Raw genomic sequence first — 23,597 nt, forward strand, 5'->3', positions numbered from 1 at the left:
ACTTCACCAACGGGAAAGCTCTATAGATTGGCATTTCTGATCTTCATTGAAATTCTTGTTTATAGTCTGGCTGACACTCTGCCTCCGCCTGCAGGTGCTGCCCCCGCAGCTCCCATTGGCTGCGGTGCCCAACCAATGGGAGCTGCGGAGAAAGCACCTGGGATGGGACGGAGGCAGAGTGTGGAGCCGCCTGCCATGCATCTGCCTAGGAGCAGCCAGGACAGGTCACCGCTTTTGGGGAGCAGCTCGAGATTGCCCCCCAGATCTAGCACCCCACGCTGCCAATCAAAGCCCCACCCACCCAAAATCCCTCTTAGAGCCTGCGACCCGCACCCCTTCCTGTACCCAAACTCCCTCCCTCTTAGTTAACCAGTATTTTTCACATACCGGCACCCTCCATTTCCCGAACATGCCGGATAGAGCAGTTTTTACTGTACTTACATTTCAGTGTGTAGTATATAGAGTAGTATAAGCAAGTTATTGTCTGCATTAAATTTTAGTTTGTACTGACTTCGCTAATTCTTTGTATGTAGCCTGTTGTAAAACTAGGCAAATATCTAAATGAGTTGATGTATCCCCTGGAAGACCTCTGCATATCCCCAGGGGCACATGTACCTCTGGCTGAGAACCACTGAATATCCTTTGTATATATGTTAGGGGAATGTTTGTACAAATGTCAAATCACTACATGCATAAGTATATCAACTAATTGAACTAATACACATTACAGTAGCTGCTAGCAATCTTTTCTATTCAGTTTCTAAGTCTAGTTACATTGAATTCCCAGTCAAGTCTCTTTGGTTTATTTGAATCATGAAAAAAAATAATTATAGTCAGGTCATGCACTCTGGCTTTATTGCAGCCCAAAATATTACACATATTTTCACCTTCCAACTTTAATTTTAAATAGAGATGTGCCAAACAGTGAGATTAAAATTGGTCCCTGAAAAGTCAAAGCCACTGGGATTAGAATATTAAAAAGTATCAGAGGAATACTTTGATTTTTTCTCCTCCCATTAGTTATACACCACAGGACATGTTTTATAAGAACAAGGTGTTCCAAAGTGTGTGATCATACTTTTTAGCAATATCATTATGTATGATATGATGTACGTGTACACACACACACACACACCCTGTTTGGTGATATTAATGTAAAAATACTTGACTATCTGGGTTAAAACTGTGAGTCAACGGAGACCTGATCAAAGAGAGGCAAATATAGTGCCTGGACTGTGGGCGCATTGCAACCTAGAAATAGCCTCGGGAGGAAGGCCATAAAAAAGTATCAGTTCCTAAAATCAATTCCTGGGGTAATCAAGACATGAATAATATTTTAGCCGCTTGTCTGTTAAAATATGTACAGCTGCAAGAAATGTTCATCAGGGAAAAAATAGAACCTTTTAAGTCAGAGATGTAAAATAAAGCCTATCTTCCATTTCCAAGATGAAACAAATAATTAAAGTGATGGTACTTATATGAGTAAGAAATAACAGTTTATTTCTGAAGTCTTTTTTTTTAATATATTCATTGTACCTAAAAGACCAAAATTGTCCAAAAAAAGTTACACTCCTCAGTCCTTATTAAAATACTTAAATAACTAGCCTAATTTTCAAAAGTGCTAAACACTTAGCATCTTCCATTGGAGGCAACTTAAAGCATATTTTTAGCCACCAATTTTTATACCTTACCCAAAGCAGAATATATTGTACTTGTGACAATATTCTTTAACTACCATGGTTTCTCCAGATAGTGCTGGGTGGTACATATGGGTAATTGTTTTATTAGTTTTTGTGGCAAAACCGTAATTACATAAATATGCCATTATTTCTATAGATTTTCATGCATTCTTTTGTTTCATTTTTTACTTTTAAAAATACATTGGTTTATGCTGTTGAATAGAAATGACAAATCACTTCAGGAAAACATTGAATATTAAGGGCCATATCGTGATCTCAACCCATAAAAGCAGCTCTCATTGATATCTGTGAGAGCTGATGATGCATCACAAAGCCATTAGTGTTTTGATACAAAGGGGTGCTATTATGCTAGACACGTAATGATGATAAAAACAGTTACACTGTTTTTACCTGTTCAAAGTGCTATGCAAATATTAACTAGGCAGTCAGGTACTGGAATTACTGGAAATACATAAATTAAAGGAATTATATAATTAAAACTCACATATCAGCGGGGTACCCGTGTTAGTCTGGATCTGTAAAAGCAGCAAAGAGTCCTGTGGCACCTTATAGACTAACAGACGTTTTGGAGCATGAGCTTTCGTGGGTGAATACCCACTTCATCAGATGCATCCGACAATTTTTACATTGATTTTTGGTATGAAAATACAAGGATTCTAGAAAATATACTGGAGTTTTTCTGTGAATCATAGAAGAATGTTTGAAGAACATTGGTCTGCATCATTTTTTATTGTTGGGTTGAGAAATATATGGTTGAGGTCTTTGGTTATGTTATACCACCATGTGAGAGAAAATGTCCAGAGATAATGATGGAATATTTTCATGTTTGAAAACACAGTATTGAAAATTACACTGAAAATATACCTCATAAAAATCTGTCTCCAGTTTCAGAATCTCTGTTCTCACGTACATGTTTCGATGTTAAAAAAAAATCCGCTGTGGGTGGGATAAATGATTATGCAGAGAAAAATATCATTCTACTGAATGTCTGAAGCTGGCTTTATTAAATCTGGACAGGTGCTGATGGTACATTATTCCCTGCTGCTGACATTCTCCCATGTAGAGAAGACCAGCACAAGGACTGCAGTGCTGAAGTCCCACTTAAACCCTATTTTGATTGCCTGAGTGGTGTATAGGCCTTGCACTGGTGCTCTGTGAATTTCACTCTACAATTTCAGATGAGAGAAGGTCTTGTGCTCATTGTGGTAATTAACAAATGCACATGCAGGGAAAAGGTCACAAACCCAGGAAGTGGTAGTCAGACATCTTGAAGAAACTCAGAGTAATGCAGAGTCAGGACATAGTGTAGTGATCAGCAATCACTAACTATTATGTTTCAAATGTTAAACAAAAATCCTTTGTATAAAACAACGTACATTTCATAAAGTAACAGAACTACACATGGTACCAGAAGTGGCTCGATGGGAGAGCACTGTTTGGAAAACATCTAAAGTCAGCAAATAAAGGAGAGAAGGGCTGCTTCAAGCCGCCATTACACTATAGAACAGTTAAGAGGAACCATCCCCCACCCCCTGCTCCAGAAACCCACCTCCTCTGCAACACAGACGAAAAAAAGAAAAAAGGATAGCATAAAGCCACCGCTGGAACTCAGGTTAGCAGGGAACATGGAGGAATCCTGGAAGAGGCTTAACCAGTGTTGTTATGCTGTATATGACAGCAGTCGATGCAAGCTTTCTGAGCTGAGCCTGGAAAGTAGCCTTACTGCTAACCAAAACTAGTGTGCAAAGCTCTAAATCTTTTTACAGAAGAGAGTGAAGGTTTTGATAAGGTCTGAGGACAATTTGAGGCACACCGAACTCCTAGAATGACAAACTCATGAACGACTCCTTTTCCCACACAAAAGTAGAAAAGAAAAACAAAAAGGCCTGGACAATTACATCATAGACTTGAAGCGTTAGAGCCAATCTTGTCATTTTGGACCCCTGAGAGATTTCTTGGTTAGAGATAGGTTGGTGGCAGTCTACAATGATGCAAAGCTGCAGGAGCATCGACTGAGAAACTGAGATTTAACTTTGGGAAAAGCCATAAACGTGAAAAGCATCACAGCAGGCAAAACTGCAAATGCAGACTTTAAGCAAAGAGGATAACAGAGATACTCTATAGGAGGACAAGAAGGAAACATACACAAACAAGTGGTACACTGACAACAGTCAATATAAGGAAGGGCAAAAAAACCAACAACATTCTATGTCAGGGTTAGTCCAAATAAATGTGTTGGAAGTGTGGAACCAAATGTGTGTACCCACAATGCCCAGCATTTGGACAAAAGTGCAGAGTGCATCACGAGTACTGTTGATAACCATTTCAAAAAGTACCAGTGGAAGGAACTGCCTAGAATTCGAAGACTTCTAATGAAGCTTCTAAAATATGACTGTATCATTGAATTCACTCTGGGAAATCACTTAATCACGGCAGATAGACTATCCAGGATCTGGGATGAATCTCAGAGAGCTGTGGATCAAGGAACTGAATCTTAGAGATATTCACATCACTGTGACAAAATATTCAGAAGTTGTTTCACCTCACATGTGGGCACAGCTAAAAAGTGCTACAGTGAAAGATTAGATGCTGCAGTTCATGATTCATGCTCTACACTTTGGAGGGAAAAAACAATTCACGCCTAAGCAGTATGTTCCCTTCATGCACAAACTGTCTATGGTTGATAATGTCCTTCTCATAAGAAAGAGCATTGTGATTCCATTTGAACTCAGAAGAAACGTGCTAAAGGCCACTCATGAAGGGCACTTGGGTATAGGGAAGTGCAAAAGAAAGGCATGGGAAGCACTCTATTGGCCAGGCATGAATGATGACATCACTGACATAGTAAATAGCTGTGCCACATGGGTAATTAGCTTGCAAAATGTGGCATAAAATTGTTAGGTGTCTGTTTAAAAATGCAACACGTGACGGAAGACCTTCTTGCCTTGCTGAATCACAGAGCAGTACCATTACAAATGTGTTACGTTAGCTGCAGAGCTTAAGTTAGGACATCAGATAAAAACTAAACTTCCTCATCTGAAGATGAAACAAGGGGTAGTTAATGAACAGATGCACAAATGAGTACAGAAGGACAGGGAAATACGTAAAAGTATTAAAAGGTACCACTGTGGCAAAACCTCAGTGTGCCTGAGGTAACAACATTCTGGAGAATCTGTTAAAATTTAGAATAATGGTTCTTGGGGAGATAAGACTGAGGTGATTAAGCTGGTTGCTCCAAGGTCATATGAGATCAAAACAAAACAGGATTTTTTGTGGAGATGGAACCGTAAGCATCTCTTACAGGTACCAGTGATAAGTATATGAGATGAGCTACTTCCACACATCTTGCAGGACCGCCTACAAATCAAACTGGGCACATACTAGTAGTCACATCAGCACAAACCAAAATGACAGAGTTTGCTGAGATGACTATGGATGTGGACTTATCAGACACAAGATCACTGGATACTCAGGTCGATTATCTGGGAAATACACTGCCATAGGTACAGGAAACTGATGCTGACCTAAGACTTCCAGTGGAGATGAGGACACATTGTGGCATAAAAGTCAAAAACCCAAAGAGACTAACTGAAAGCTACTGAGCAGCAGGGGAATCTCATCTCACCGTCGTATGAAGAATTACAGTGTTGTTTTGTTCATTTGGTGTTAATAAAGAAGGGATGGATTGTGCTGTGTATGCCAATGAACTAATGTGTAAGCAGAGAAAGGGTCTCTAACCCAAGAAGTGGTAGTCAGACATCCTGAAGAAACTCAGAACAATTCAGGGCCAGGACACAAGGCGGTGATAAGCAACAAAGTCACCATTAACAGTTACGTTTCAAATGTTAAATAAACACTCTTCGTACAAAACAGCATATGCTTCATAAAGTAACAGGACAACATAGGTATTTGATACCGTTGGCCAGATTTTCAAGAGTTTTTGGCATTTAGGCACCGGAATAGGGGTCTAGATTTCTGAAAGAGCTTTGCACTTAGAGTGCTGATCCATTTTTACAATCTAGCCCTAAGTGTTATAATAGGAACTAACGGGAGATGAGCACTTTGGAAAATCTGTTCCCCAAAGGTGCTGCACTTTTGAAAAATCTGGCGATGAGGCTTTTTGAAAACCTAGACATATGTGACTTATTGTGTGTAAGCCTCTGATTTTTTTTTTCAGGATAGAGAATAATTGATACTTGCTCTCAAATTGCTATTAACCAATATGAAAGAATGCACATGTTAGGCTAAAATAAAAAAGTTTTAGGCATTTTGGTTGCTTGTGTTTTAGGCAAAGGTGGATTAGGGTTTTGTGAGACCCTGGGCCAGAGCAAGTGGGGGCCCCTCCCCACTCTTCTGTCTGCAGCCCCTCCACGGAACTCCTCTTGGGGGGACTGGGGTTGGGGTGCAGGGGCTTGCCCCACTCTGCCCACCTGGTCCTCCTGCTAAGGGGGAGTGGGGCCGGGGCACGGGTGCGCCCATTTTTCTCAGGTCCCCCAATTGGCTGGGGCATCTGGCCACAGTGACTAATCTGCCACTGGTTTGGGGTGGGGGGTTTGTTTTGTTCTGTTTCTGAGGATGGAGTTCTGAAGAGAGAATAAATCTGGGAGTGATGAGTCAGGATTCCTGGATTCAGTTTCTGGCTCTGCCACTGAGGGTGAGTCTAGTGTTGGTGCGGTTGCAGCACAGGCAGGCATATCTATATTAGCTTTAATCTAGCCAGCACAAGTAACAATAATAGTGAAGATAAAGAAGATCAGGTTTCAATGTGGACTAGACCCCCAAGTACCAACCCACTGGGAACCCTGGGTACGTACACGGGTTGCTAGCCCATGCTGAAGTCTGTGCCACCACATCTTCCCTACTGTTACCAGTGTTAGATAGATTAAAGCTAGCATGGGTAGACCTTCACTTTGCTGAGTGTGAATTGCTGCGTGATCAGGGGCAAAATATGAAATGTGCACACATCTGCACACATCTTTTTGAAAATATGGATCACACCTTATCCATCTGTACACGGGTAGTCTCCATCTAGTACAACAGTTTTAAGGGGAGTGTTTTGAGCACACATTCATTTTACGTCTGAGAGATACCTGGAGATCTATGTATCAAAGTGTCACCAGAGTTGGGAGACTGGTTATCTTCAGAAACCCAAGATGTACAGAGGACAATTTTACTGGACGTACAGATAGAAGAAAGGGAATCCCTATCTAAATTAGAATTGGAGGAACAGAACAGAACATTAGCTGGTTTCAATAAGCATAACTCCATTGACTTTACTGCTGAGTATGTGACCCTGAAAATGATCTGGAGTGCTGAAAAAATGCTAGTTATGTTCTGGGTAACAAGCAAAGATTTTTTAACTGAAAGAACGGAATAGAGCAATGGGATTTTTAATCTCAAGCACTGCATAACAGTAAAGGTTCCACTTCATGTCCTGAAAGAAAATACATGCATTGAGAGAAATGAAAATACACTGTAAGGAAAGTGTGCATGATGCTTCACACAAGCACAGTGTGAGAACACACAACACATCCCAGCAGACACCCACAAAAACTGTTGAGGTGGAGTTAGGGTGTGACAGGAGGAAGAGGTTCTCATTTTGTAGTAAGAGTTCAGTACAATCCTCTTATTTTGTTTTATGTTGGTATCATTTTCTCCTTCTCTGCAGTAGCCTTGTTTTAACTATGTATCCTCCTCATCTCTACCTTTCATAATTATTGCATCTGTTCAATTTAATCCCTGCCCTCTACAATCTGAAGGGCAGGCAGTGACACCGCTCAGCCAGATAGTATTCTTTCCAGGGCTCTCATGTTGTACTAATGGGAAAGCAATTTGTGACACCCCTTTTAGGGGTATAAAATACTCTCTTCCATGCATCTAACCAGCTCCACTCACCAATGCATATAGGGGACTGGGTGCCATGGTTCTGCCTTCTCACCACACACTTTCTCAAGGAAGGAGCACCTCAGGAACAACCCCTCTGCTCCTCCGTGCCAGGAGCTAGGATCTGGGAAGCTCTAACATGAGCTCTGAAGAGTGGTGGAATCCTAACTCCTCTTTACTCCCTATATGGCCACCTTCATGTTAGGCATAATTCAGCCTCTTTCTCAGCAGGGTTCCAACATAATTTCCCCATCCCTGCCATTCTCCCCCTCAAGTTTCAGCTATTCTTTTCCTTTTATATATACAAACTATTCTGGGAGCTAGCAGCAGTGCTCAGCACCTATCAAGATCAGGTCCTATCTTACAACAAACTGATGACAACAAACTCATCTTTATCTGTATCACTTCATTGGTTATAAACCAAAGACTTACACAGACAATCCAATAAGTTTCATTACTAAGCTACGTTGTTGGAAAGTAAAAATAAAATTCTTCATGCATTTTAATCAATAAAGCAAATATAAATCTCATGATGTGATTTTGTATTTTGGCCTGCACATTTTGCAGTCTGTTAAATGGCCACTTTAATTTTAAAACCGATCACTCAGAAATACTAAATGGATAAACTCTTTACAGCATTTTTCCTATGACAAAACACACTTAGTAAAAACAAAAGCATTATCACAAAACTGCATAGCAAGTTGTCACTTATGGATTCGTTTACTTGAGTATGAGTTTATGAGCTTCATTCTAAAAGAGGAAGGAAGGCAAACAATTTTACTTAACAAGTTTTGCTTTGCAAAGAGCTCTGAGTAAATGTTATGAACAACAAGGCTAGAAACCCAATTGTCCCAGAAGATCTAGAGAGAGGAAAATTACAGAAGCAAACAAATTCTGCTTAAAAGTCATTGGTTTCCTTACTCACTTCCTCCATGTTTTCTAACATCCTCACTTCCAGACACACATCTGTGTATTTTATATGTCTATAAAAGGGGGAGTAGGGAGGGGACAGGGAGCTCAACCGCAAACATTTCAGGTGAATATGTTTGGTCACATGTGACTACTCATATTTGCACACAAAAAAGGTCCTACTCCAAATGTATGAATAAAGACCTGACTTCCTTAAACAGGAAATCAATAAGAGGCAACAAGATAAAAGCATATCAAATAAACAAACAGTACAGAGAAAGTAGATCATGAATTTCTGTTCTCTCTGGCTGCCTAATAATGCAAGAGCACAAGGACATTCAATGAAATTAAAAGGTGGCAAGTCCAAAACTGATCAAAGAAAACACTTTTCACACAATATGTAATTAGACTATGGAACTCTTTGCTCTTATAGGTCAGTGATGACAAGAACTTAGCAATATTCAGGAAGGGATTGGCCATTTATATGAGCAACAAGAATATCCAGAGTTACAATTAATGGTGATAATTTAGAAATAGATATTAATCCTCATGTTTAAGAGCTTAAGGCAGTCTGGAACTATTAGAGACCAGGATGAGACTTAATACTGGAGGCAGATTATCCCACATCTGCCTGTTGAGGGGGTCTTATATCTTCTTCTAAGCATCTGGTACCAGCCACTGTCAGAGACAGGATAGAGAACTAGATGGCGCTCATAGGAATTGCCATACTAGATCATCTATGTTTCTTTTGTGAAACAGAAAGAAAAAAGAAAAGAAAATAAAAGAAAAGAAGTGCATGTACGAAATTGTACGGCAATTGGCAAGCATGTTTGCAAATATATTTTCCCTAGTTTCCCCTTTGCTGTAATCAGTGACGATACTCTCCTGGAAAAGAAGACAGACCTAAAGCTTTTACTGTCTGATGGCTCCTTGGTGGCCTACGTTAAATGAAGTGGTGGACAACATCACAAAATCCACCACCTCAAGAAGCGCCTTTGTTGGGAACTTGAGGTCAAGTATATATTACGCATGGAGAACTACTACTATCTGTAGTACTAGTCTCTTCTAATCAGATTTTAGGCAGGTTGGGCCAGATCCTCAGATGATGTAAATTGTCATAGCTCTGTAGAAGACAATGAATCTGTGACATTGCTTCTAGAGAAGGCAATCGAGCAATTTACACCACCTGAGGATGCAGTCCATTACTGGGACAGGGAAGAGAAGTTTGCCCTCTATTATTTCTTTTATGGATAAATTAGATGGCCTCTGTTTTCAGTGCTGTCAATCCAGCATCCTTCATGAGCACACAAATTCATCTCAAGAAAAAAAAAAGTCTCTGGTGACATCCCAGCCCCAGTATAAGCAATGGGAGTTTTGCTTTGTTCTACATGCTCCATGAGTCATAGCAACCATCTGAGAGGTAAATGACCTTTTAGCAAAGTCTCTTGCTGAGGGCAATCAAAAATTTTTAAAACATTACATTATGGAAATTAACAAAATAAATAAAACTGCATTAAACGTATTCAACTTTAGACAATATGCCACCCAGTAAGCAAAAGTATCATTCCTAGAAAAGTTAAGTGAATCAACTAAACTAACACAGACCCCACCACGCCACAGGTAGAGCTATCAACTCTCATTCTCCTTACTCTTCATATCAATCTGAATACTAGAGATCCAATAGACTGATAAACTTGATTTTATATCCCCATGAAGTGTGGGCTTCACCTAAGGTCAGAATGGCCTGGTACCATATGTAAAAATTAATCAAATCAGAACCTACTTGATTTAACTGATTTTTTTCTGTAAAGTTTAATCTTCATGCTCCCTAAAAATTATTAAAGTGCTTTGCTCCTGAATCATGAGTTTATGCTTAGCTAGTTGCCTTGACATTCATTTCTCTGTAGCAATGGGAGTGCTTTTCTGGCGTATTAATTTATTTCTGGTGTAGGTGGTTTACATTGGAGTATTACACTTTAATCAGTGGCTTTGCATTTTGATTATTCACCTTGCTAACTCAGCTTTATATGCTACATCTGTGAGGTCTTGATGTATTTTGTTTATCACCACAAAACTTTCCTAGATTCTCTTATGGTTCATATTAGTCCTTTTTTATTACTACTGTTTTGGTTGACTTGGGTTCAGTTTAGTCTCATGAGTGGAATTTATCATTTGTTTATGCTTTGATCATTTTAATTAAATTGCAATGGGGTTTGAAAGATTTTGCTTTGTGGGCTGGTTTTAGCTCTTCAAGGTCACATGTCATCTGAATATCATCTCCAAGGAGAATGTGTCATTTTTATATGCAGGATTTATAGCCATATATTACTACAAAGTTTCAGTCAACACAATCATTTTTTTCCTCAGTTCATTTTTCTGCTTTAGTTTTGTGTATAAACGATCAGAAAATTCTGGGGGATGTGGGTGAGATATTTTCTGCATAGAGAATTGCAGTATATGGCAGATATACTGGACCATATACATCCCTGGTGTCATTTTTTGACTTCACATGGCCCATTGTATACCATAACTTCAGTTCCCCACCCCTATCCACATATATTTTATTCTGTGACATATGGCTATATCATGCTTTCCAACAATGAGATGGCTGGATCTTTGCTAAAGCCTGATAAATGTTTTTTTATGGGCCATTCCCCCTTAGGTTTACAATTATTAGCATCAGGATTTTTACAGCCCTAACAAATCAGGATTGTTTGGCATTGTAGTATTCATGTAATTATGGGGAGTGCAGTTCTACAAAGCTGGAAATTCAAGGAAAGAGTCTAGAAAATATAGCAGAGGCTTTAAGAATACTGATGTGACAGAATACACCCTTGTATTCACACCCTACACACAACTGTAATAATCTTTGTACAAAATATGCCTTGTAAGGTCTCATTTGGAAACTCATAATTTCCTGGTCAGGACTGTCCTTGTAAAATATCTATGGCAACATTATATGTGAAATTATAAGATCCCTTTGTATGGCTCCTAACCTCACAGCCCTGCCCAAACAGAAGTTGGCAACAGGTCTCTCCTAAACAAAGGAATGTGTGGTTGCCTTAATTTTCATTTAAGCAGTAAACGGAGTCATCCAGCAAGAAAGGAAGGCAAAGGAAGTTCAAACAGGTGAAAAAGTCAGCAGGGAATATCCGTCCACATAGACTGGTTCTCACCTGGAAATGTTTTTCAAGAGGGGGACTGAAACAATAAAAAAGAGGGACATATACCCTAAGACACCTCTCTCAGTGTGTCTGGCTATCTCAGTTACTGCACCTGCAGAGACAAAGGAAGCAGGTGTTCAACTCTGGGGAAGGGGTCCTGACATGAGAGTTTGGTCAGTAATTTGCTGGAGCATGTTGTGAGAAACTTTGCTTGAATCGAATATAGTTTGTTAAGTTAGGCATTAGTAAGTGTCTCATCTTTATTTTTCTTGTAACCATTTCTGACTTTTATGCCTCATTACTTGTACTCACTTAAAATCTATGTGTAGTTAATAAATTTATTTTACTGTTTTATCTAACAATCTATAATAATAATCTTTATAATAATAATCTAATTTAAACTGAAGTGTCTGGATAACTATTTGAAATAATAAACAGGCACATTATTCCCTGAAAAGAATAACAGACTTAAAATATGTGTATTGTTCAGAAGAGGGCTGAGCAGTACAGGACACACATTTCGGGGGGGAAATTCCAGAACTGGGGGCTATTGGAGGTCACCCAACACCATAACCAAGGCTGGTAAGAGCCAAGTGTGGCTGGTTAGTTGCAGCACACACAGAGATGTAACTGGGAGTGACTTACATGCTGGGAGGATATTTGTGAGCAGTCCAGGCTGGAAGCTACAGCAGCAAGGCATTGTAAAGGGCACCCCATGTTAGAGGTCACAAGTGGCATTAGTTATAATGTCCAGGGAAAATGCCATCAGTGTCCATGAACAAAATCTTGGAATGACCAAAGTAAAAATGAACTTTGAAGACTGATCCAAGGGTGTATTGTACATGTTGAATAGGATATGTTGGGAGTTTTATTTCGTTCTAGGTAGACCTTCAGCAGTGCAGGATATGAAGGAGACTAGATAGCTCAAGGAATTATTAATAGACTTTCACCAGTAGGTAACATTTAAATACAGTGCAGGATTGGTCTATATATAATTTATTTTTCCAACATTCCTCATTGGATCATTAGAGTTAATATTAAAATAGACTGTGAGCCTCTTACACTGATGACAACTCACACAAATAGTCCCACTGACTTCAGTGACACCGCTCATGTGAGATACTGCTTTGCAATGTGAGAAAAGAGCTAAGAATTCTGACCTTTAAAGCTCATAGTAATAGCCAGAAAGGTAGGTATGTGGCTGATTTCCTAACTGGATACCTAAAATGACAATTGGTAATGCCCTAGAAAGGTGGTTTCTGGAGATTGGGATGAATTAATTACTTTTAAGAGATGAGAAAATGCTTCAAAATTTAGATCCAAATCTGGATTCTGAAGAGTAAGGTTCAGGGGTGTTCAGATTTTGAGTTTGAGGTTGAATTAATCTCAGACTACTACAGTACAAAACCGTAAATTGTTATGAAAACTGAAAATTACCTCATTATATTCTTTTGATTTGATTGAAACATTTTTTTGGAAGGAGTGGCATCAACAAAGCTTTGTAGCTAACACCACGGGACTTTTTAAAAATGGTTTCTTTTGAACCCAACAAAACAACACACAATCTTTGAAAATTTAAAGAAACTCACAAAGTCTGATTTGATTCACGGTGCTAGTTCCACAGTGGGATTCTCTGACATCCCCCTTTCTTCCTATATATCTTTCTATGCAGAGTCTTACAAGTTTTCACAGGTAAAAACAATGTTCTGATATCACAAGGAGTTAATTTAGGAGTTGCAGAAAGGGAGAGTAATGATGTTTGGTCCAGGCCATATTTGGAAGGTAAGTTTTCCTTCCCTGTCTCGAGTGATGAACAAGGATTATCCATAAAACTAAGAGACTAAATCCCATACAATCAATTCAAGAAATTAGGAACTGGAGAGCCTTAACCTCCCTTTCATCTTGTTAGTTTCTAATTAGGACATATTTTTGGGAAAATCTCAGTTTTACTGAGAGATACTCTGAAGGGAGCCTGAATCATGTATACCTTTCCCTAGGAACAGGAAAGTATAGTACTCTTATATTTTAACTTTACTTTATTTTGGTGCCTAGACATAGGTGGTGCTCTAAAAATACATAAAATAAAATAAAGACTGCAAGCTCTTTAATATAGGTGGTGGGTTTTTTAGCATATTATATATTTTATGCATTGTAATGTACATCATACAGTAAGGCAGCTATAGAACTAGTGATTAACTGCCATCATACTAATATAACAAATTGCAATTAACCATGTCATATTCTACATTTTTGCCATATTTCCCCCATTGGTGGGGTCATAGCTTGAACAAACCAGGCTGTGGCTATTCTCCATTGCAGAATGGCCCATAGGGGGCCATTACAGCTGAGATTTAGTTAGAACAGTCCCAGGACAGTACAACATTATTTATTTTCGATTTCACTCTAAGGAAAAATCCCACATCAAAAGATGTCCCTATCCAAAGCTTTGGCCATCTTTGGTAAACAATTAAAGATACAATAAAGCAGGAGTTACAAACACTATCTCAAAAGCAGCACTCCTCTGTCTTGCCATAAAACCAAGCCTCATATATTCATCAGTCACCTGAAAACAAACTTGCCCAAAACTTGATATCACCCCCTCCATTCCTGGGGTGAGTGCAACTTAACTGGAACACAGAATGTGACACCATGTCATTGGGAAATTCATTGTAAAGCACAGGAAAGGGAAAAACTGCTGCTGCAGAACAGTGTGTGTTAAGGCCAGTTTTCATTTAAATTAAATGGGAAGTAGGAATGTAAAAAACATCAGGCCTAAACACCCAAACACAATCCTCTGAAATATTCTTTTACTGAATTGCTTTCTATTTCATGGAGAAACAGATTATTTATGTATGAATTTTTTAGAATGGAAATGATAGCAAATAAACATGCATTTTTTTGGTTTGTGAGATTGGGTGAATTTATTATTATTATTATTTATAAACAACATAGAATTATACTAGATCTATACCTAAGACACACTGTTAGAGTTAGAATTTCTACCACCATGTATGGAATAGCATAACACTTTGTAACTAGTATCAGAGGGTAGCCGTGTTAGTCTGGATCTGTAAAAGCAGCAAGAATCCTGTGGCACCTTATAGACTAACAGACGTTTTGGAGCATGAGCTTTCGTGGGTGAATACCCACTTCCTCAGATGCATGTCTGAGGAAGTGCATGCATCTGAGGAAGTGGGTATTCACCCACGAAAGCTCATGCTCCAAAACGTCTGTTAGTCTATAAGGTGCCACAGGATTCTTTGCTGCTTTTACTTTGTAACTAGTTTTCATCCTGCTCTGAAATTGTCATAGTACATTTAAGAGACTTGGGCCAAAATTTTCACATGTAGGTACCTCAAGTTAGGTACCTAAATCAATATTTAGGCACCTAGACAAAGAGGCCTAATGTTCAGTGGTATTGAGTATAGGAGAATAAACAAATTTTCAACCCGCTTTTAGAGAATACTCAAAAGTAACATAGAAACAAAAAATATAAAAGGGAGAAAAACATAAGTTATTGAAGACAACACTTAAGAATTCTGAATATCAATCAGTGGATAAATTAGAGCAGTCAAGATGAACAAGATGACAAAAAACATTAATTAAAACCTAACTACCCCCATTCAGAACAAAGCACGTGTTTAAGAATATTAATACTGTGCAATGAGAAAGCCATCAATGAAGACTTAACGAGGGAGGATGAAGATTCAAAATGCTCTTACTGTATTTCTTTATCATTCATGAGCACCCCTTTGTTCTACCTCTGAATGTGTTTGTCATCACAGTTTTGGGCCTCATTCTGATTTCACGCACACTGATTTTAGTAGTAGAATGCAAATGTAGCTATTCCTGTTTTACACCTGTGTTAATAAGATCAGAATCAGGTCCACTGTTTGCAAAGGAGCCGCTTTTTTGTTTGAATTAGGGTGTGTGCTTGGCTGTATTGCCTTAGTGCTTTTGCTTCTCAGGCAAGTTACATGTCTCTGGAGAGAGGGGGAAAAAGCAGGTCTCCATTCTAGAAAAAGAAAATGAACTTATTTAGCAAGGCTTGTATTTTGCAAAAATCTGGTGTGCAAAGTGATTTTGAAGATTAACGTTTAAGAAATTGAATATGTCCCAATATAATACCTAGGAGACAGGCTGTTTAAAAGGTCTGGAGGGGTGAATTACGGATCATAGCGTGGGACTTGGAGATTTTCCCACTGTGGAGATTTGGGGTGTCTAGCACTCTTGCTAGGAGTCATATCCCAGAAACTCTCGCTTAGTTGAGGCCTACACTCTCCACAGCACTCATTTCCCAGTTACATATTGTTAAGCAGACAATCAAACTAGAAAACAGCACTGTGTCACAAGGCCCAGCTGAGATGCAGGCAGGGAAAAAATTGAAACAGGGCAGAGAAGGTTGGGAGACAGGGAAGGGAAATTAACTTATCCATCTTTGCAGGGAGGATTATAGTTCTAAGTAGGTGGATTAATGAGACAAAGTCAGAATTTTAATTGCAGAATTCAGAACTACAGTGGCATCTTTTTCCATAGATATTTTTGGCATTTGTGAGAGACACTGGACTGGAAGTGGTGAACTTTCCACAAAGCACCATAAAGTCATCTATTGTGGAAGCATACTTTCAGAAAATATTTACAGCTCTTTGAAAAACTTTAGATGTGTCTCATCATGCATAATGAGCATTAAACTACAAGGGAAATGTGATCCTGCTACCATAATACAATCTAAAGCATTGGTGGGCAACCTGCAGCCCAGCAGGGTAATGCGCTGGTAGGCTGAATGACAGTTTCTTTACATTAACCATCCACAAGCACAGCTGCCCATAACTGCTGGTGGCTGTGCTTTGCTGTTCCTGGCCAGTGGGATCTGCTGTAGAATGATCCTTGACCAAATGAAAAAAAGAGCAGAGGAAATCCTTTGAGTCACAATCTGGCTTTTGATCTGGATGTTCTATGACATAACAGATACTTGTTTTTCATCAAATGTTGGAGTCACAGAGTTCAACGAATGCTTGTTTCATATTCACTGACTAAGTATTCAACTCTTAACAGAGAGGCTCTGTGGCAAGTAATCAAGTGGTATGGTTTTAGCAGCAAGTTGATTTAAATACTGCAGAGTCTGTATAACATAGCTTGACATACAGTATGAGTCAGCAGCAAGCTAACAGAGTGGTTTGAAGTGAAAACTGGAGTCAAACAGGGATGCATATAAAGTCCAATACTTTTACTGTACACTGAAAATGTCTTGTTCAACTCCCTCAGCAATAATTGGTGGAGCCTGCAGCGGAGAAAATTATCTATCACCTTAACTTTGTAGAAGATATCATAATAGAGGAATACAACTAAGAAGCAGCAACTACCTTGTACACAACAGCCATAGAATGGGGCTTAAAAATGAAGGAACAAAAGTCAAAACTAATGATAACATCAAGAAATCCAGAAACAGGCTAAACTAGTCATTAATGGTGTAGACATTGAACAAGTAGAGTTTCTGCTAGCTGGGCTCCATTATATGACAACTGCTATCAATATGACGTCAACAAGCAGACAGCTATTACCAACACAACGTTCACCTTCCTGAATAAAAGTGTGTGGATCTTAAAAGCAGTGTCCATACGAGCTACAACACAACTACAAACAACACTCATTCTACCCACAATACCTTTTGGTTGTGAAACATCGGTACTGAAAAAATACCTAGAGCAAAATTTGAGATGAAGCGCCTGTGCCATATCTTAAGTGTCACAAGGCTAGACAGACTAAGAAATGATGACATCTGAAGAAGACTGAAAGTGCAGTGCATGACTATAATCATCAAAAGGTGCCAACTATAACAGGTAGAACAACCCATTACCGACCAGCTGAAATTTTTCTTTCTAGACGTGTGCATGGAAAGAAAGGGGACAAGGATATCCAGGGAGACGGTGGTATAACATAAAACCATCCAGGCAACACCCAACAGGCTCAAATTATGCCTCAGAACAGATGTGGATGGAGTCTGTTCAAAACCTCAGGCCTGTGCAACCTTGGTGTTGGAAAAACAAGATGGTAACAATATAGGTGGGAGAAGATCTGGACTATGGTGGGCAGGGATGAAGCATTTGAAGGAGTGTTGGACTGCATTAAGGGAGGACTGAAATACTGACAACTCTGCAGTTCATTCACAACAGTGCTGTAGCAGTTAAAAAGATGAGTACAGTGTTGCATCATATTATTCAAATGATTTGTACCATTCCTCTCAATATTGTTCTCATAGGATTTAATGCTACACTATACCAGTGTTTAATTGAGCATTGAACTGCTTAGCATGGAACATGGGCAAAACAATAGCTTTTGTCAACAGCAACTCAATTAAAAAAGGGTAGAACTGGTATCTGAAATAGCAGAGTCTAGCTTTGGAGATACTAATCAATATTAAAGAAGCAGGTTGAGAGCGTTGGTTTGGTTTGTTCAGCAGCCTTTGTTAATGCAGTTCACAGAGTGGAGTCTTACTTTGCTGTTTTATCTTTGGCATATAAAACTTGGTGTACTTTTGAATTAGTGTGAAATACAGTGGCATTTTAAATCAAAAAGTTTTAAAAGTGACACTTTACCTGCAAGGCACAACATGAATGATTGCAACACGAGCAGTTCCCATAGCAACCTCATTTTCAGTTTCCGAGGTCAAAGGAGGCTTGAGTCCAATAACTAGTGAATAGAATGCTGCTTCTTTTAAGTTTTACACAACCTTTAATCTGTGGGAGGGAAAAAGAGAGAGACATTACAATGAGATTTAAGATTACAGCTTTTTATATACCATGAGAGTGTATCTTTCCATGTGAGCTAAATGAAATTAACACCTAGAGGGAAATAGAAATTGTTGTTTTATAAAGCCAGTCTGGACGGGGTAAGGGTGGGAGGTGGGAATTAGAAATTATGGATCTGAAGAACAAAGAAGAGGATTTACAGAGTGTGTGTTGGCATTTGCAGAGGAGCACTATTTCTGTGAGATGTGCAGTCTATGTGATCTGAGCATAGGATTGGAAGGTAGACTCCTGTGATATAATCTTAGTTCTGCGTCTTCCACTTTCTCTGTTACCTTGGGCAAGTCATTTGAACTTCTCTGCCTCATTTTTCCCCTCTGTAAACTCACCTGTTTGCCTCATGGGGGAGCTGTTATTAGTTAGTTAATTGTGTAAAACGCTTTGAAGATGAAAGTATTATTATTATCCCTCTTTACTGTCTGACAACTTCAAAGTACTTCAGCAACTGAACTGAACTGAGCAAAACGTAGCTACACCTCTATCCCGATATAACATGAATTCGGATATAATGCGGTAAAGCAGCGCTCCGGGGGGGGGAGGGGCAGGGCGGCGCTGCGCACTTCAGCGGATCAAATCAAGTTTGATATAACGCGGTTTCACTTATAATACGGTAAGATTTTTTGGCTCCCAAGGACAGCTTTATATCGAGGTAGAGGTGTACCTCCAAAAATCATAAATCTCACTCTGTCCAAAGGAGACTGTCTCTAGAGGTGGTGAGGCCTTCTTTCTGCCTACTGAACCAGGGCACTCCCTCTCCTTCTCATGGCCCTGCAGTGACATGGTCAGCTTGAGACTAATTTCTATACTGTAACTCAAATTTCCTGCATGGCAGCATGTCATGTTGCCATTAGACCATCAAGCCAGCCAAGGATCACGGTGCTGTAAAACATTTGAGAGTCACATCAATTTGTCTCAAGTCAATATATTTTCTGTAGAGCATGACTTTTTTCTTCCTACCCCTTCTCTGGGAGCCATCTGCACTCTTACCCATGCTCAGATAAGAAACCTGAAACACATCATCTAAGATTTTCCAAATGAAATCTGATCTTTTCTTGGCACTCTAAGCTCCATGAGAAATTAGGGCGAGAAAATACCCCTTTTCTACATAGTGCTCCTCTCTGGAAATAACCACAGCAGCCTTTTAAATACTATAAATAAATACATAATTCCACCCAATCATACATTCTTATCATTTATTCATATCTCTGATGTCTGGAAGTTAAGGAGCCTTCATGTTTGCAAGACAAACTGCATGACTAATAGAAACTGAAGTAGTATCATTAGAAGTCTCTGGTTGCTTTTGCAAGCTAAAATTGATAAGATCTTCTAATAAATCAGGTTTCAATGTGCTGAAAGACTAAGAATCTTATCTTCTGACTGAAGATGTAATTTGAAGAGGGTGAAGACTAACTGAATATATTCAGATATTCTGACGACTGGTGATTTAGACTGGCTGTAGATAAGCAGGAAGGACTGATCAATGAAACTAATAACATCTTAAGGAATGATTAGGGTATTAATAATTATTTTATTTTAAAAAATGTCATGACTGACCTCTGAATTGATCTACAATGTTAAGCTGTTTCTCTCTTGCAGCAATTAATGAGGAAAAGTATCCAATTTCGTAATACAGATTTCATGTTAGGTTAAAAACTAGTTATGCTCTTTGTGCCAAATTGTGCTTTCAGTTACAGTAAAATAAGTACAGGGTAACTCCACAGAACTCAAGGCAGTTATTTTCAATTTACATCAATGCAACTGAGAGTAGAATTTTGCCCTACGTTCAACATCATGTGAATTTCTTCTTCGCATTCTAGCTTTCCAACAATGTATTCTCACCAATAAGCAGATATCCTTATTTATAAGGTATTATTTATAAACTTGAACTATACCGGGGTAGTTCAATGGTTTAGGATTATTCTTCTCACTTCACGGAATAAGCTGAGTGGAACTTGAGCAGAACAGTAATTTACATGTAGCATTTCCTCTGATATCTAATTAAGAACACACGAGGTGGGATAATTCTTATAATTAACTTAATCTATTGCCAGAAATATCTCCAATGCACACACAGACACATGCCACAAAAACACAGCTACTAGCATATAGAAGGACTAACTATGATGATCTCCAGGGGCACTGAGATTTGTGAGACACCTCACCAACGCTTGGCTTTAGCAAGTCTTGTCTGTGCCTCTGTGGATCAGCTCCCTGAAACCACCAGCCCCTGGCAACACATGCACTTCACTCTCTCTGCACAGGTAGCAATAGGCACACATCGACTCCCAAATCCTAAGGCTGTTGCCTGTAGTGCCCACCCCTTGTCCGCTGAACACTCTCAGAATTTCCAGGTCTGCTGTTCCCAATGGAACAGTACACATCAACGTGTAAAATTTAACTTAGGATCATCACTTTGATTAACACACCACATAACTTAAATATACTTACAGTGAAAACAAGAGTACATTTATTGTCAAAGAACAGAGAGTCAAGTGAAAGTGAATAAGAATATTGGAAACAAATGGTTACAAGCAAAACAAAATCACAACATGCTTTCTAAACTTAACCAACAAGTTATCCTCTCATTTATAGAGAAGCTTATCTCACCCAAACATCTCTCCAGTCATTTCAGCCAAGCCTGGTTGTACACCCCATTCCATGCAGTAAACTCACAGTCTGCTTACTTCCTTGGTGAAGGATGAAAAGGATGTCCCTCAAATACAGTAGAGCAACCCTTGATGAGCAGCTCAAGATATGTCCTCCCTTCCCTGCTGCTTGCTTTCCTGTTAATTTTCTTCTTTCAAATTCCCACAATCCTTCATTAACCTTCAGTTCAGGCTGGTGAGAAGAGACCCCTGATAAACTACACAAGAGAATCATAGAATATCAGGGTTGGAAAGGGACCTCAGAAGGTCATCTAGTCCAACCCCCTGCTCAAAGCAGGACCAGTCCCCAACTAAATTATCCCAGCCAGGACTTTGCCAAGCCTGACCTTAAAGACTTCTAAGGAAGGAGATTTCACCAGCTCCCTGGATAACCCATTCCAGTGCTTCATCACTCTCCTAGTGAAAAAGTTTTTCCTAATATCCAACCTAAATCTCCCACACTGCAACTTGAGACCATTACTCCTTGTTCTGTCATTTGATACCCTGAGAACAGTCTAGATCCATCCTCTTTGGAACCTCCTTTCAGGTAGTTGAAAGCAGCTATTAAATCCCCCCTCAATCTTCTCTTCTGCAGACTAAACCATCCCAGTTCCCTCAGCCTCTCCTCACAAGTCATGTGCTGTAGCCCCCTCATCATTTTTGTTAGCCTCCACTGGACTCTAATTTTTCCACATCCTTCTTGCAGTCCAAAATTGGACATAATACACCAGATGAAGCCTCACCAATGTCAAATAGAGGGGAATGATTACGTCCCTTGATCTGCTGGCAATGCTCCTACTTATACAGCCAAGAAGGCTAACGGCATTTTGGGCAACAAAGGCACACTGTTGACTCATATCCAGCTTCTTGTCCACTGTAAATACTTAATTTTACTTGTAAAAGCCCCCTAAATTAAAAAAATCATATCTGATAGAAAAACAGTGTTCACCTTTGCAGGTGACTATTTCCTAGACAAAGTCTTAGAACATAATTTTCACTGTATATACATAACTCCTTACACAACATCTGTACATGCATTTCGAAATGACAACCAGTGTGACACTGGCTTTTATTGAGACCTCACATGACATTTTTTTGTGAACAGAATGGACATACCAGACCAGGAAATCCCTGTACCCTATACACCCCTTTCTGTGCCCCTTGCCAGTTGGCACTAAGTGGTTCCGGATTCCCATTCACCCAGTCACATTTAGTAGGAAGGTTAAACAACAACAGTATCAATTTCAAGTGAAAAACTCTCAGGTGGTTTGCATACATCCCTGTGAGGTAAGGAAGTACTATAGCATCCATTAAACAGATGAAGAACTGAGAATTCAGAGGCTAGAGGCTTCATCCAAAACACCTGCTGAAAGACTTCCATTGATTCAATGGACTTTGGGGATCAGTTTGAAATTGATGATGGCCAAGTCAGTTACTGACAGAACTGGAACTAGACATCTGGAGTTCTGGCTTGTTTTCTTCCCCATTTTTCCACAGGCATCAGAAAGCAACCAAATGGCAATCTGTCATTCATGTGGCTCATATTGCAATTTCTAACTCCTCCTCTTGAGGTGCTTATCTTTTGGTAGAAACCCCAAAATGTGCTATGGCTGTCACAAGTACTGCCATCCTACTTCCAGAAATTGGGGTGCTTACACCCAAAGGAGTAATTGGGACCTTTCAGATTTGTGCTGTGTCTGGTCTTAGTGGGATAAAGTATTAAGGTGGCTTCCAATTATACATGATACACACATGCAGATGTATCTCTATTCACATTTTCAAACTCGTATATAAACTTTCAATACAGGAAAAAGAAAGAGAAAAGTAGCTCACTGACTGACACGATGTTATTACCATAAATTTCTTCTAAACCTTTAGGAAATAGGAAAGCCGGCTTGCAAGTGAGCATTCAGATGGCAGCTTCTTTCCCTTCTATAAAATCATTTTAACACCACAACTACCTGTCCTGGTTTTAGCTGAAAACAAAATGATGACACATATTTATTACTATTCAGCACAGTTATTTATCAAATACAATGGAAAATGTGAAAATCTCCCTAAAATCCTGCTTATTTCAACATTTCAATGTAATCAGAAGACATCAAAGGGAGATGTGTCTGCTTTAAAGAAGCATTTTGAAGTAATATGATGATGGTAGACCAGGTGCCAGCTCTTGCCAAGGCTGTAGGCTTCAGCTGAGGACGGACAAATTCACAGCTGGAAACCAGACCAGCTCATCTGCATGTTCAAGATACGTGTTAGACTCGCAAAGATACTTGTACGTTGCTACATGAATTAATCTTATTTATAATGTCTGTATCTCGTGCTATAAGGCAATATGCAAGTTTTGCTTCATAACTGTAAAAATGTCTGTTCTGAATTTGTGAGCCCAGGAAGGAGGAGGAAGATTATCAATACTAAGCAGGTGGTTGTAACACATCACAATACAAAGACTGTATTAATGGCCTTCTCACACCGATGATGGTGCTA

At 39.3% G+C, this 23,597-nt stretch overlaps 1 protein-coding gene across 7 annotated transcripts in view; it reads right to left on the bottom strand.

Moving 5' to 3' along the window:
* Positions 1 to 23,597, bottom strand: part of CNTN4 (contactin 4) — a 643,980-nt gene that overhangs the window by 286,434 nt on the left and 333,949 nt on the right. For all 7 annotated transcript variants that reach the window (XM_030569637.1, XM_030569641.1, XM_030569640.1 and 4 more), the window contains one exon: positions 18,253 to 18,393. In XM_030569637.1, the coding sequence (XP_030425497.1) occupies positions 18,253 to 18,307 (55 nt within the window). In that variant the 5' untranslated portion in view covers positions 18,308 to 18,393. The remainder of the gene's footprint in view (positions 1 to 18,252; positions 18,394 to 23,597) is intronic.

The sequence above is a fragment of the Gopherus evgoodei genome, chromosome 7 (assembly GCF_007399415.2).
Source record: "Gopherus evgoodei ecotype Sinaloan lineage chromosome 7, rGopEvg1_v1.p, whole genome shotgun sequence".
Taxonomy (NCBI): Eukaryota; Metazoa; Chordata; order Testudines; family Testudinidae; genus Gopherus; species Gopherus evgoodei.